The 12,527-nt window shown below is 61.7% G+C and overlaps 1 protein-coding gene across 1 annotated transcript; it reads left to right on the plus strand.

The window, feature by feature from the left end:
* Nucleotides 1–6,792: 6,792 nt before the first annotated feature.
* CDKN1A (cyclin dependent kinase inhibitor 1A) lies at nt 6,793–11,084 on the plus strand. The gene is made up of 3 exons (XM_068159466.1): nt 6,793–6,873; nt 8,943–9,344; nt 9,784–11,084. Exons 2-3 carry the CDS (start codon nt 8,951–8,953, stop codon nt 9,831–9,833), a joined length of 444 nt encoding a protein of 147 aa, XP_068015567.1. The 5' UTR covers nt 6,793–6,873; nt 8,943–8,950; the 3' UTR covers nt 9,834–11,084.
* The last annotated feature ends 1,443 nt before the right edge of the window (nt 11,085–12,527 follow it).

Genomic DNA, 12,527 nt, shown 5'->3' on the forward strand with positions numbered 1-12,527 from the left:
ATCATCGAGTCCAAGCTGTCACCACAGACCTCAGGACTAGACCATGGCACCAAGTGCCACATCCAATCCCCTCTGGAACACCTCCGAGGATGGGGACTCCACCACCTCCCTGGGCAGCACATCCCAATGGTGAATGACTCTAATGACTCTCTAATGAACCCTAATGACTCTCTCAGTGAAGAACTTTCTCCTCACCTTGAGCCTAGCCTCCAGCCTAGTAGTCAGGAGGTGCTGGGTGACAGGTTGGACTGGATGATCTCTGAGGTCTTTTCCAACCTGATTGATTCTATGTTTGGGTTGGAAAAGTCCTCTAAGATCATCCAGTCCAACCAGCAACCCAACCCCACCGTGGCCACCAAACCATGGCCCCAAGTGCCACGTGTGCCATGGCCACAGGTTTCTTGCACATCTCCAAGGATGGGGACTCCACCACCTCCCTGGGCAGCCTCTGCCAGTCCCTGACCACTCTTGCAGCAAAGACATTCCTCCTCATCTCCAACCTAAGCCTCCCCTGGCACAATTTCAGGTCATTTCCTCTTGTTCTATACTGGGCAGCAGAGACCAACCCCACCTCATTCCTACCTGCCTTCACAGATCCACAGAGTGCCCCCCCCTGCCTCACAGGAGGTGGATGCCAGCCCTGGCTCAGCTCTGTCAGCCTGTGGCTTGTAGGATGATTCATTTTCCAAGGCTGAATCCCAAATGCCACGGACTCATCCCTGCTCTCCAGGCCGGGCTGGGGGCCCTGTGGTAGTTCCTCCACTCTCAGGTTGTTTCCCTGGGCAGGAATCCAGGTTCTTGCAGAGCCTGTGTTTATCCCACCTTGGATGACAACAGCCTGTGCCCTGATCAGTGCCAGCTCCACCCCAGAAGACCTGCTCCCTCTCTGGAGGTGTTCAAGGCCAGGCTGGATGGGACCTCGAGCAGCCTGGGCTGGTGGGAGGTGTCCCTGCCCATGGCAGGGGGGTTGGAACTGGATGAGCTTTAAGGTCCCTTCCAACCCAACCCAACCCAACCCATTCTAGGGCTCTGTGGTGCTCCTCTGCCTGACCCTTTGCTGTTTCCCAGCCCTGCCCTGGCTGCTCTGACAGGATTTGTGCATTTTCCCCTCCAAAAACCCACTTCATGTGCACCTCAGACAACCAAGTGCCCAAACCATCCTGCTCTGGGGAGGGCTGGCTGTGGAACCATGCAGCCTGCTTCATGGCTCTGCTTTCTGGAAGGCTTCCATCTGGGAAAAGGTTTCCAGGTCACCACCTGCTTGTGTATTAAAGGCATTTTACAGCCAGCCTTGATGAAGTCCTTACATGGAGGTGTGTGTGGGCATCAAACCACTTGTGATGGGTATGGGCTGGACCTCAGCAGCTGATCCCCATCCAATGTGCTGAGATCTCTCCTTGGCACACCATTGGGTTCTTCACTTTGGGGTCAGGGTTACCTTACATGGCTCCACCAAGCCACATTGCTCCATTCCTCACCTTCTCCCCTTCCACTCTGCCCTGGTGAGGCCACACCTGCAATCCTGTGGCCAGTTTGGGGCTCCCCAGCTCAAGAGAGACAGAGACCTGCTGGAGAGAGTCCAGTGGAAGCTATAAGTATGATGAAGGGACTTGAACATCTCTGCTACAAGGAGAGGCTGAGTCCTGGGGCTGTTTAGCCTGGAGAAGAGCAGGCTGAGAGGGATCTGATCAATGTCCATCAGTATCTGAGGGCTGGGGGGCAAGGTGAAGCTGCCAGGCTCAGCTTGGTGGTGCCCTGTGATAGGACAAGGAACAAGCTGGGGCACAGGAGGTTTCACCTCGACAGGAGGAGAAACTTCTTTGCTGTGAGGGTGCTGGAGCCTGGAGCAGGCTGCCCTGAGAGGTTGTGGAGCCTCCTTCTGGGCAGACTTTCAACCCCCAGCTGGATGTGCTCCTGGGTGCCCTGCCCTGGGTGATGGAGCTCTGGCAGGGGGCTTGGACTGGATGAGCTCTGGAGCTCCCTTCCAGCCCCTCCCATGCTGGGATTTTCCAACGGGCAGGAGCAGCTCTGAGCACAGGCTGAGGGAGCTGGGGCTGGGCAGCCTGGAGAAGGCTCCAGGGGGACCTCAGAGCTGCCTGGCAGCACCTGAAGGGATCCTGCAGGAAGGCTGCAGAGAGACTTTTGCTGAAGGGTGTCTGGAGACAGAACAAGAGGGAAGGGTTTGGAGCTGAGGCAGAGCAGGGTTGGAGTGGAGCTGAGGAAGCAGTTCAGGGGTGGGAGGGTGATCCTCACGCAAGGCAGGGCCATCCAAGCCCTGATTTCTTCTTCCCGCTCAAAGCAAGCTCCCAGCCCCATCCCTTCGGCTTTGGGGGATGCTGTTCCCTGTGTCCCTAGAGAGGATGCAGCCTGGTGTCAGAGGGGACGTGCCTGGGCACATTCCCCTGGCGGAAGCTGAGGGTGAGCTGAGTCACACACGGACCCTGCCCGCCCTGAATAATCTGCAGCCCTGTCTGCAGAGCCTTCCTGGGACCTGCTCTGAGAGAGGCCCTGCCAAGGCAATGCTCCTGGGGGCTCCCAGCAGGGCCCCACTCCCCAGGTGTCCATGGGGTCCCCACAGCCAAATGTCCCCAGCCAGTGGTTCAGTGCCCCTGGGAACCACAGAATCAGAGAATCAACCAGGTTGGGAAAAACCTCAGAGCTCAGCAAGTCCAAGCTGTCACCCAGCACCTCCTGACTAACCAAACCATGGCACCAAGTGCCACATCCAGTCCCCTCTTGAGCACCTCCAGGGATGGGGACTCCACCACCTCCCTGGGCAGCACAGCCCAATGGCTAACAACTCTCTTGCTGGGAAGAACTTTCTCCTCCCCTCCAGCCTAAACCTCCCCTGGCACAGCTTGAGACTGTGTCCTCTTGTTCTGGTTCTGGGTGCCTGGGAGATGAGACCAGGGCTGCTGTGCAGCCCTTTGCTGCATTCCTTTTGCTGCCAGGCATTGGGATGGGTTTTCCCAGCTCCAGGGATGGATTCTCCCAGGCTCACCCCTCCTGGGTGGGGGGGTTGGGACACCCCTGGGGGAGGGCGAGCCTGGGATGGGAGAGGTGACAGCTCCCACTTGGTGGCTATAAATGGAGAGAAGGAAACACTGATGCTTGTCCCCAGCCCAGCCCTTTGACCTCCTCCTCCTCCCCTGCCTTGTTGGGGCTGAGCAGGGTGAGTCACCTTTGGGAGGTCTGAGGTTCCTGTCTGCCTCTGCATTAATCACCCTTCATCTTCTCTTCTTTCTGGTGATGCCACTGCAGCCTTGACCATGGACTCCCTGACACCCTCCCTCTCCCCACTTCCCATTTCCAGTAACCCACTTCTCTGAGGGCTGCTCAGATGCTGGTGCAGCTGGAGCTGCCTGGTTCCCAGGGCAGGGGAACAGGGGCCAGCCAGAAACCTGCCCCCTGCCCACCTCAGGGAGCAGGCTCCTTTGGAACCACAAACCCCACAAAGTGATAAGGATGGAGTAACTGCCCCGAGGGAACATCCATCTCTGATGTCTGTTGTGGCTGCTTTCACCCTGAGCCTGTGCCCCTGTACCTCTCCCCAGCCAGGCTGGTCTCTATCTCCCATCACTTTGCTCTCCCAGGCCCCTGTTGCATCAGCTGGAGGTGGCTGGAGCTCGCTGTGGGTTGCACAAGCAAGGCCACTCCTTCCTCTGCCCCTTTGGGTGCTGCTTTGGATTTAAGAAGCTGCTGGTTGTGACACTCCTGCCTCCTTTTGTGTTTCCAGGCAGCTTTTACAGGGGGAAAAAGAAATGAAAGCTCATTCAAGCAGTGAGCATCCCCTTGCTAAAGGCTGCTTCAGCTCCAGCCCTTCACCTCCAGCCCCAGCTCACAGCTGCAGGCTGCATGGACCAGGGGAAGATGCCCATAGCATCCTCCTTGCCTTCCATGCCCATCACAGCTTCCCTGCATCCAGAGGAATCCAACCAACGAGCTGCAAGTGGAGCAGAGCTGGTGGTTGGTGAGGAAACGACAGCGATGCAGCCAAGCCCTCTGCAGTGTGGCTGGGAGCTGCTCCTTGCAACCAGGAGGAGGAATCCTCCCCTCCTGGAAGCACCAGGCACAGCTTCCCAGCATGGCCAGGCTGCTCCAGCTGCAATCTTCCCCTCCTGGAAGCACCAGGCACAGCTTCCCAGCATGGCCAGGCTGCTCCAGCTGCAATCTTCCCCTCCTGGAAGCACCAGGCACAGCTCCCCAGCAGGGCCAGGCTGCTCCAGCTGCAATCTTCCCCTCCTGGAAGCACCAGGCACAGCTTCCCAGCATGGCCAGGCTGCTCCAGCTGGAATCTTCCCCTCCTGGAAGCACCAGGCACAGCTTCCCAGCATGGCCAGGCTGCTCCAGCTGCAATCTTCCCCTCCTGGAAGCACCAGGCACAGCTTCCCAGCATGGCCAGGCTGCTCCAGCTGCAATCTTCCCCTCCTGGAAGCACCAGGCACAGCTTCCCAGCATGGCCAGGCTGCTCCAGCTGGAATTTTCCCCTCCTGGAAGCACCAGGCACAGCTTCCCAGCATGGCCAGGCTGCTCCAGCTGGAATCTTCCCCTCCTGGAAGCACCAGGCACAGCTCCCCAGCATGGCCAGGCTGCTCCTGCTGCAATCTTCCCCTCCTGGAAGCACCAGGCACAGCTCCCCAGCAGGGCCAGGCTGCTCCTGCTCACCTCCTCCCCTCCTGGAAGCACCAGGCACAGCTTCCCAGCATGGCCAGGCTGCTCCTGCTCACCTCCTCCCCTCCTGGAAGCACCAGGCACAGCTCCCCAGCAGGGCCAGGCTGCTCCTGCTCACCTCCTCCCTTCCCTGGCCTTACCAAGGGAGTTGGGAAGCATCCTCAGTGTTACCAGGATGGATTCTCTGCCGTGTGCAGGATGGATTTAGGATGCTGCCACACTCTCCATCCTCCTCCTCCTCCACACTCCTCCTTTCACCTCTCCTCCTTATCACACCATGCCCCTCTGGAGGCAGCCCAGGGGACAAACAGCCACCCATGACCCAGATGCCATGAGCCAAGCCAGGGGGGGGCCTGGTGACGGCAAAGGCTGCTGCAGCCCGTGGCAGGCTCCAGCCAAACATGCCCAAACATATCCCCCAGCTGCTGGGGCTGCTGGGGAGCTGCTGGTCCAGCTGGGAAACATGCAGATGTTCTGCACCCTGGGGGTCTTGTTCAGCACCCACCAGCTCCAGAGGCCTTTCAGGGCACCTGGCACTCCCAAGGGACCACTTTAATGTGGTCTTTGTCACCTTGGAGTGTGCCCTCACCCTCTTGTGCCTCACAGTACATCACATCTAGACCCTTGCTGTCTGTTGCTGGGACGCCTAAGGTGCCTGGGAGCTGATGGGAGGGTGCTGCAGAACATGCCTCTCCCCCCCTGCAACGGGGCAAGGGTGACCCCAAGGGCATCAGCTCTTGTGCCATGGTGCAGAGTCAGACCCACTGACCCTGCTCCCTCTGCAGCACAGTGGGTAGCTGCCCCCTGGCCTTGCAGTTTGCCCCCAGCAGGAGCTGGCCTGGGTTCAGACCCTTCCTGGCCACGGATTTGGATGTGCTTCCCAGACAAGCCACAGATCCCTGCAGATCCTCCCTGCAGGTTCCTGCAGGGCATGCACAGACTTGTTCCTCCTCTTCATCCCTGCCCAGCAGCCTGCAGGGCTCACACCAGCAGAGCCTCCCCAAACCCTCCCTGGTGGGTGCAGGGGGTTCAGCTGACGGAGCAGAGCCAGGCCCAGGGAAGAAAATCCATTGGGAAAGGCCTGGGGCAACCTGGACAGGGCCAAGCAGTGCCCTGAGGAGCAGGGGAGCATCATCCCTGTGTGGATCTGAGGGGAGCATCCCGAGGGGCTGAGCTGCTCCTACTGTAATCCACTGTCCCCTTCCCACAGTCACGTGGTGGGGAGAAGAGCCTGGGTGGGATGGGACCCCCTGGGTGGGGTGAGGAGATCCCCCCTGGGTGGGGTGAGGAGATCCCCTTCAGCCAGCCTTGGTGCTGCTCTCCACGCTGCCTGCAGCTCCCAGCTGGGACTGGGCACCTTTGTATCCCTGGGGATCCCTAGGGAGGGGGTCCCTGCATCCTCTGAACAAGGGGGTCTGGCAGCCCTGATGAGGGGGTCTCTCCATCCCCTGGTGGGGATCCCTCCATTCATGCATTCTCCTAGGAGGGGGCTCCCTTCATCCCCTCCTGGGAAGTGTCTCTGCACCCCCAAGGAAAGGGCTCCCTGTGTCCCCTGATGAGGGGAGTCCCTGCACGCATGCCCTCCCCAGCCCTGCCCCCCAGGAACGGGGTCCTTCTGTCTTCTAATGGGGGGATCCCTGGATCCCCTGAGGGGGGAAATCCTTGCACCTGCCCCGGGAAGAGTCCCTGACAGGGATCCCTCTGCTCCTTGATGGGAGCTCCCTGCACCCTCCGCAGGAAGGGGGTCCCTGAAGCTCCTGGGGAGGGGGATCCCCTGATGTGTGGTCCCAGCGCTCCCCTAGGATGGCTGCTCCTGAATCTCCCAACATCCCCTGTGTCCCCTGGTGCGGGGTCCCCGCACCGTGTGAGGAGGATGCCCGCAGCCCCGCTCGCATCCCGGAATTGGGGGAGGGGGCGGGAGAGGGAGGGGAGGGGGAGGTGACGGTAGGGGGAGGGGAGGCGAGGGAAAGAGGGAAGGGGAAGGGGAGGGGGAGGGGAAGACCGAGGAGGAGGACAGAGGAGCGAGGAGGAGGACAGAGGAGCGAGGAGGAGGACTGGGGACCGAGGCGGCTGCCCCGGGGCCCGGCCGGGGCGGGGCAGGGGCGGGGGGGAAATCCCGGGCGGCACAGCGAGGCTCCGCCCGCCCCGGTATAAAGCGGGCGGGAGGCGGCGGGCAGCGGCCGCCGGAGACGCGAGGCGACGGTGAGTGGAGCGCGGCGGCGCCGGGCGGCTCCCGGTCCCTGCCGCTTCTGCTCTGCCCGGGCCGGGGGGTGTCGGCGAGCGGGTGTCACCGAGCGGGTGTCACCGGGAGGCGGTCGGCGCTGGTCGGCTGGCAGAGGGGCGGCGGCTCCGCCCCGGGGGTCGCGTCCCCGGGCGGGGGAGGGAGCGGGGCCGCGTCCGGGGTGGCCGGGCCCGGGGGTGGGCGAGCTGTGGGCGGCGGTCGGTGGGCAGGGGGCAGCTCCCGGAGCACCCCCCCGGCCCCTCCCGGGAGGTGGCGGAGCCCCGCGCCGGGCTGCGCTCGCCCCCCGGTGGCGGTGGGGAGCGGTGCGGGGCGCGGCCGCGGAGCATCCCGCAGGCTCCCGGTGCCGACCCCCGGCGCTGCGGAGCCCCGCGGGCGCCGTGAGCTGCGCGTTCCCTGCGCTCGCCGCCCCGGGAGGCAGCCGCTGCGGGAGGAGAGCGGCGGCGGCTCCATCCCCACCCGCGGGCGTGGGTGCCTCTGGCTCCTCCTGCTCCCCAAGCCTTCCCCCCGACTGGTGTAACTGGTCCTGGGTGTCGCAGGTGCCTGTGGGGCTGTGTGGGTGTCCCCGGGAGTGTCTTCGGCTCCCGGCCCGCCTGGGTGAGGCTTTAACACATCCCTGCACCTGCTCTCTGGCCGAGCCTTGGGGTTCTCCGGGTGGGTCGAAGCTTTCGGGAGGCTGCCGAGGCGACAGCAGCCCCGCGAGAGGGGACTGTGACCCGGCCCTGGGCTCTCCTCCTCCGGTGGCTCCGGCAGTCTGCAGTTATGAGTCAGGGCCGAGCTGTTATCTCAAGGTGTGGGACTCCAGGGTGGCACCTGGGGCTCGGCGGTGGCCTGAGGATGGGGAGATTGTCACCTGACACAGGCAGGGAGAGCTGGAGGGTGTCCAGACGGGGTGTCAAAACACGTCCCCTGCCTGCTACCTGCCAGGGCTTGCCTGGACATGCTGGGACTTGCCCTGCAGTGAGGTCAGCCTCTTGGTGCGCTCCCGCTGCCAGCAGATAGGAAGCTGCGTTGCTATTTTTACTCGGGATGCTCAGTCTGGACTGGGAGCAGAGCTGGGCTGGGGCAGGGCACAGGCTTGGGGTGGCCCCTCTGGCCCCACCGTGCTGGTGGGGGCATGGTAGTGTGGCACAGGAGAGGCTGAACTCGGGTAGAAGTCTTTCCCCATGAGAGGCTGGGGACCTCATCTTTGGAGATGTGCAGGGCTGAAGCCTGAGGACCTGCTGGGGGCTTGTCTTGGAGGGGTCCCAGCCTTGGGTGGGTGATGAGGAAGCTGCTCCCTTGGGGAGTTCCATGTGGTGAATCTGGTTTTTGCAGGAGATTTGAAGGAGTGTGGCTCCCAGCAGGGTCAAGCTGTCAAATCCCAGGGTGGTGTTTGCTGTGCTCTGCCAAGGAGGCTCCTCAGAGCCCCTTCAGAGTGGTGTGAGGGCTCCATCAGCCCCACACCTGTGGGAGGGGGAGGACCTGTGCCAGGGAGGGGCTTTGACACTTGCTGGGAGCAGTCAAAGCTCTTGGCAGCGATTTGAAAACAAGCAGAAGTCTTCTCCCTGCTTGCCCAACAGCTCCTGGCAGATAGGGAGGGTGGTTAACAAAGTGGTCAAGCTTGTGGCACGTTCTTACAGTTGCTTAAAGGGCTTCCTTGCCACTGAGCCTGGCTGCTTGAGAGGAAGGAGCTGCCCAGACAACCCTCCTCTTGCTTCACTCAGCCCTGTGCCAACTTGCTTTGTGCCCCTGTGGAAGTGGGGGTGTGGGTGAAACCGCTGAGGATGCTCTGCCCTGGTGGGGATTTACCTGCTGGAGGAGGAAAGGGCAATGTCCACACCTGCCCCATCCTCTGCATCGTCCTGACCTCAGTCATGCTCCAGCCTCTGCCCCAGGACCCCACTGAAACTGAAATCCCTGGGTCCCAGTGGAGGTCCCCTCTGGGCTGCCTCATTGCAGAGCTCAACCCAGCCTGTGCCACCTTGGCTGCCATCTGCTGGCCCTTGGGCCTTGCCCAACCCTCCAGTAACTTGCTCTGCTTCCCTCCCAGCTGCCAGGATGCCCCTGTCTCAGAGCAGGGCTGGGCAGATGCCATGCAGCAGCAAGGTCTGCAGGAACCTCTTTGGCCCTCTGGACCACCAGCAGCTCCAGAATGACTTGAAGGACCTGATGAGGCAGCACCTGGAGGAAGCTCAGCAGCGCTGGAACTTCAACTTTGAGACAGAGACTCCCTTGGATGGACAGTTCAAGTGGGAGAGGGTCTTCCAGGCTGAGCAGCCAACCCAGGAGGCCCACAGCCTGGTCAGTGCCATCAGCAGCGAGAACAGGGGCTCCAGGGTCCCCCCCACGGATCACCCTGGCAGGGCTTGCCCCGAGGGGTCTCAGCAGAGCTCAGGGCTTCACAGGGCTGGGGCTCCACAGAGCTTGAAACGGGGGCAGACCACCATCAAAGGTGAGTGCTGGAGGCACTGGTGGTGGCATGGCTCTGCTGCAAGGGGCAGGGGGCTTGGGGGCATGGGGAGGGGACCAGGCATGTCTCTCCTGGGGGAGCAGAGCTCAGCTTCCCAGGGGAAAAGGCCACAACCTTGGGCACCTTTTGGTTGCTGAGGGTTAGGGGGGAGCTTATGTTGGGGCTGTGGAGCTGTGGTGTGGGTGCCCCAAAAGACTCCACCCTCAATCCCCATGTCCTGAGCCTTTCCTCTAAGGTCAGGGGCTGGGCTGGGAGTGGAGAGCTGGAGACCTGCAGGCTCTGCTCTCCAGGAGCACAAGGCTCTGGGTGGGTGGCTCTAAGGTGGAGCCTACCTGTGCTGAGGTTTGGGAGCTTCCCTGGGGGCACCTCCCTCTGCCTGGGCCTGGAGGCACTTTTCCAACCCTCTGTTTCTACCTTGCAGACTTCTACAGCTCCAAGAGGAGGCTCATAACTGAGAAGCCCAAGCCATGAGCTGGCTGTGCTGGGCCCCTCTGCCCTTGGGGACAGCTGCTGCTGGTGTGCCCTGGAGGTGTGGTGGCTCTTTCCCCCATGCTGCCCTGTGTAAGCTGTCTGTGAAGCGATGTAGAGTCTGTAGTTCCCTATTTATGAGTAGCTCTGGGGTCCTGAGGGACCTCCTCTGTGTGCAATGCCTAGGAGTAGCCCATGTTGAGGTTTGCAGCCCCCCCTGCAGCAGATGTATGGTGGAGGACTGGAATGGGTATGGTGGGACTGAGGCCTTGCTCTGCCTGCAGAGAAGAGGAGCACCAAGAATCATCCTGGCAGCATCCTGCTGTCCAGCTGTGGCCCTTCCCCTGCCTGCCCATGGAAGGACACTTGGTGGCACCAGGAAGCCACCAGCATGGATTGTGGAGCCCTGCAGCAGCCTGGCCCTGAGGACAGCCTGGTTGCTGGTGCATGGGGGTGGCCTCCTTCCCAGCTGGATGGAGGCAGCAGTGGCAAACCCTTGTGGAAGCAGAGTGATGAGGGCTGCTTGGGAGAGGAAGCAGCGTTCCCTGGCCAGCCCTTCCTCTGGGTGACTCACCAGTGCCATCAGATGGGCTGCAGGTGGTGACAAACCCTCTGCAGGTCCCTAGGGCTTGAGCTCATTGTGGGACCTGCCTGGGAGCCTTTGGAGTCCCCTGCTGACCCAGCCTCCACTTTCTGCCCTCGTTTTTGGCTTGCTGTGGGCTGCTGCTCGCCCTCTGTTCTGCCACTTCCAGCACTGATCCAGGCTGGAGAGCTGCCTGCTGCAGCTCAGCTGGAAGGAGTCCTGCTCCCCAGCAAGGGTGGCACCAGAAGATGAGGTGGCAGCTTTTTTGTTTCCCTCTAGGCTGTCTCCTTTGAGGGGGCTGTGGGTGAGGCCCTGCACTTGGCTCTGCAGAGCCTGAGGGGCTTTGGTCACCTCTGGGACCCAGGGGTGTCCTGGAGCTGCTCAGTCCCAGCACTGAAGGATGAGTCCCTGCACTCCAGGGACTCAACACTGTCAGGTCTCAGCACTTTGGTGGAGTTCATCTCCTGCTCTGCTGGATTTGGGCTCTGGAAACTGGTGCAAGATGGTCCCAGGCAGAGGGAGGGATGGAGGCCAGCCTCCTGCCTTGCACCGTGAAGCACTTTGCTGTGGGTGAAGCTCCCAGCACTAAATGTTTATTTATATTGAAGTAAATAATGCTCTGGAGTGAGGGGTGGGGGGAGAGGGGGTGCCTGCTGGTCTGTACAGGTGAGGGGAATAAACACTTGTGTGGTGAGGAGACATCTCTGCCTGCTGGGAGTGATGGAGAGGGGGGAGGAGGAATGGGCCCTGAGGGCTTGGGAGTGCAGCCCAGAGCTGGGAGCTGCCTTTGGGTGGGCTGGGAGCTGGGGTGGCTGCAGCACCAACCCCCCCTGCCCCAGCCCTGGGTGACTCTGCAGCAGGAGGAGAGGAGCTGGGTGAGGGCTGAGAGGCACAAAACCTCCCCACAAGTCACAGTACCATAGTATCAGTCAGGGTTGGAAGGGACCACAAGGATCAGCCAGCCCCAACCCCCCTGCCATGGGCAGGGACACCCCACACTAGATCAGCCTGGCCACAGCCTCAGCCAGCCTGGCCTTAAACACCTCCAGGGACAGGGCCCCAACCACCTCCCTGCACAACCCATTCCAGGGCTTCACCACTCTCATGGGGAAGAACTTCCTCCTCCCCTCCAGCCTCAATCTCCCCACCTCCAGCTTCATTCCATTCCCCCCAGTCCTATCACTGCCTGAGATCCTGAGCAGTCCCTCCCCAGCCTTCCTGGAGCCCCCTGCAGATCCTGGAAGGCCACAATGAGGTCACCTCAGAGCCTTCTCTTCTGCAGACTGAACAGCCCCAACTCCTTCATTCTGTCCTCACAGCAGAGCAGCTCCAGCCCTCCCTGGCCCTGCTCTCGACACCTTCCAGCCCCTCCAGATCCCTCTTGCCATAGGGGCTCCAGAGCTGGAGGCAGGACTCCAGGTGGGGTCTCCCCAGAGCTGAGCAGAGGGGGAGAATCACCTCCCTTGCCCTGCTGGCCACAATTCTCCTGCTGCAGCCCAGGCTCTGGTTGGCTTTCTGGGCTGCAAGTGCAGACTGAGAGCTCCTGGGGAGCTTCTCCTCCCCCAGCACCCCCAAGGCTCTCTCCTCAGGGCTGCTTTCCAGCCTGGATTTGTGCCTGGGGTTGCCTCCACCCAGCTGCAGGACCCTGACCTTGGTCTTGTAAGTCCTCTGCCTAGCCCTGAGCCCTTGGCACAGCTCTCTGCTGGGTGCAGGGTTGGTGCTGTCACCGTGTCCCCTAGCAGCAGCCACTGCCCCCTGGGTGAAGGTAGGTTCCTCTCCTGCCCACACCATTCCTGTTGCCCTGCTGGGAGCCTGCTCCTGACCCTCGGTGTGGTCACCATCCCTGGAGGTGCTCAAGGCATGTGTGGCTGTGGCAGTTCAGGACGTGGTCTCAGGGCCATGGTGGTGCTGGGCTGATGGTTGGGCTTGACCTTGGAGGTCTCTTCCAAGCAAAACAATTCCATGAGTCCCAAGTGGCCATTAGCCATGGGCAAGCTGGGGCCTCCAGGAAGGCTGGGGAGGGACTGCTCAGGATCCCAGGCAGTGATAGGACTAGGGGGGAGGGAATGAAGCTGGAGGTGGGGAGATTCAGGCTGGAGGTGGGGAGGAAGTTC

Source organism: Melanerpes formicivorus, unplaced genomic scaffold, assembly GCF_026170545.1.
Source record: "Melanerpes formicivorus ecotype bairdi unplaced genomic scaffold, bMelFor1.0.p_v2 SCAF_46, whole genome shotgun sequence".
NCBI lineage: Eukaryota > Metazoa > Chordata > Aves > Piciformes > Picidae > Melanerpes > Melanerpes formicivorus.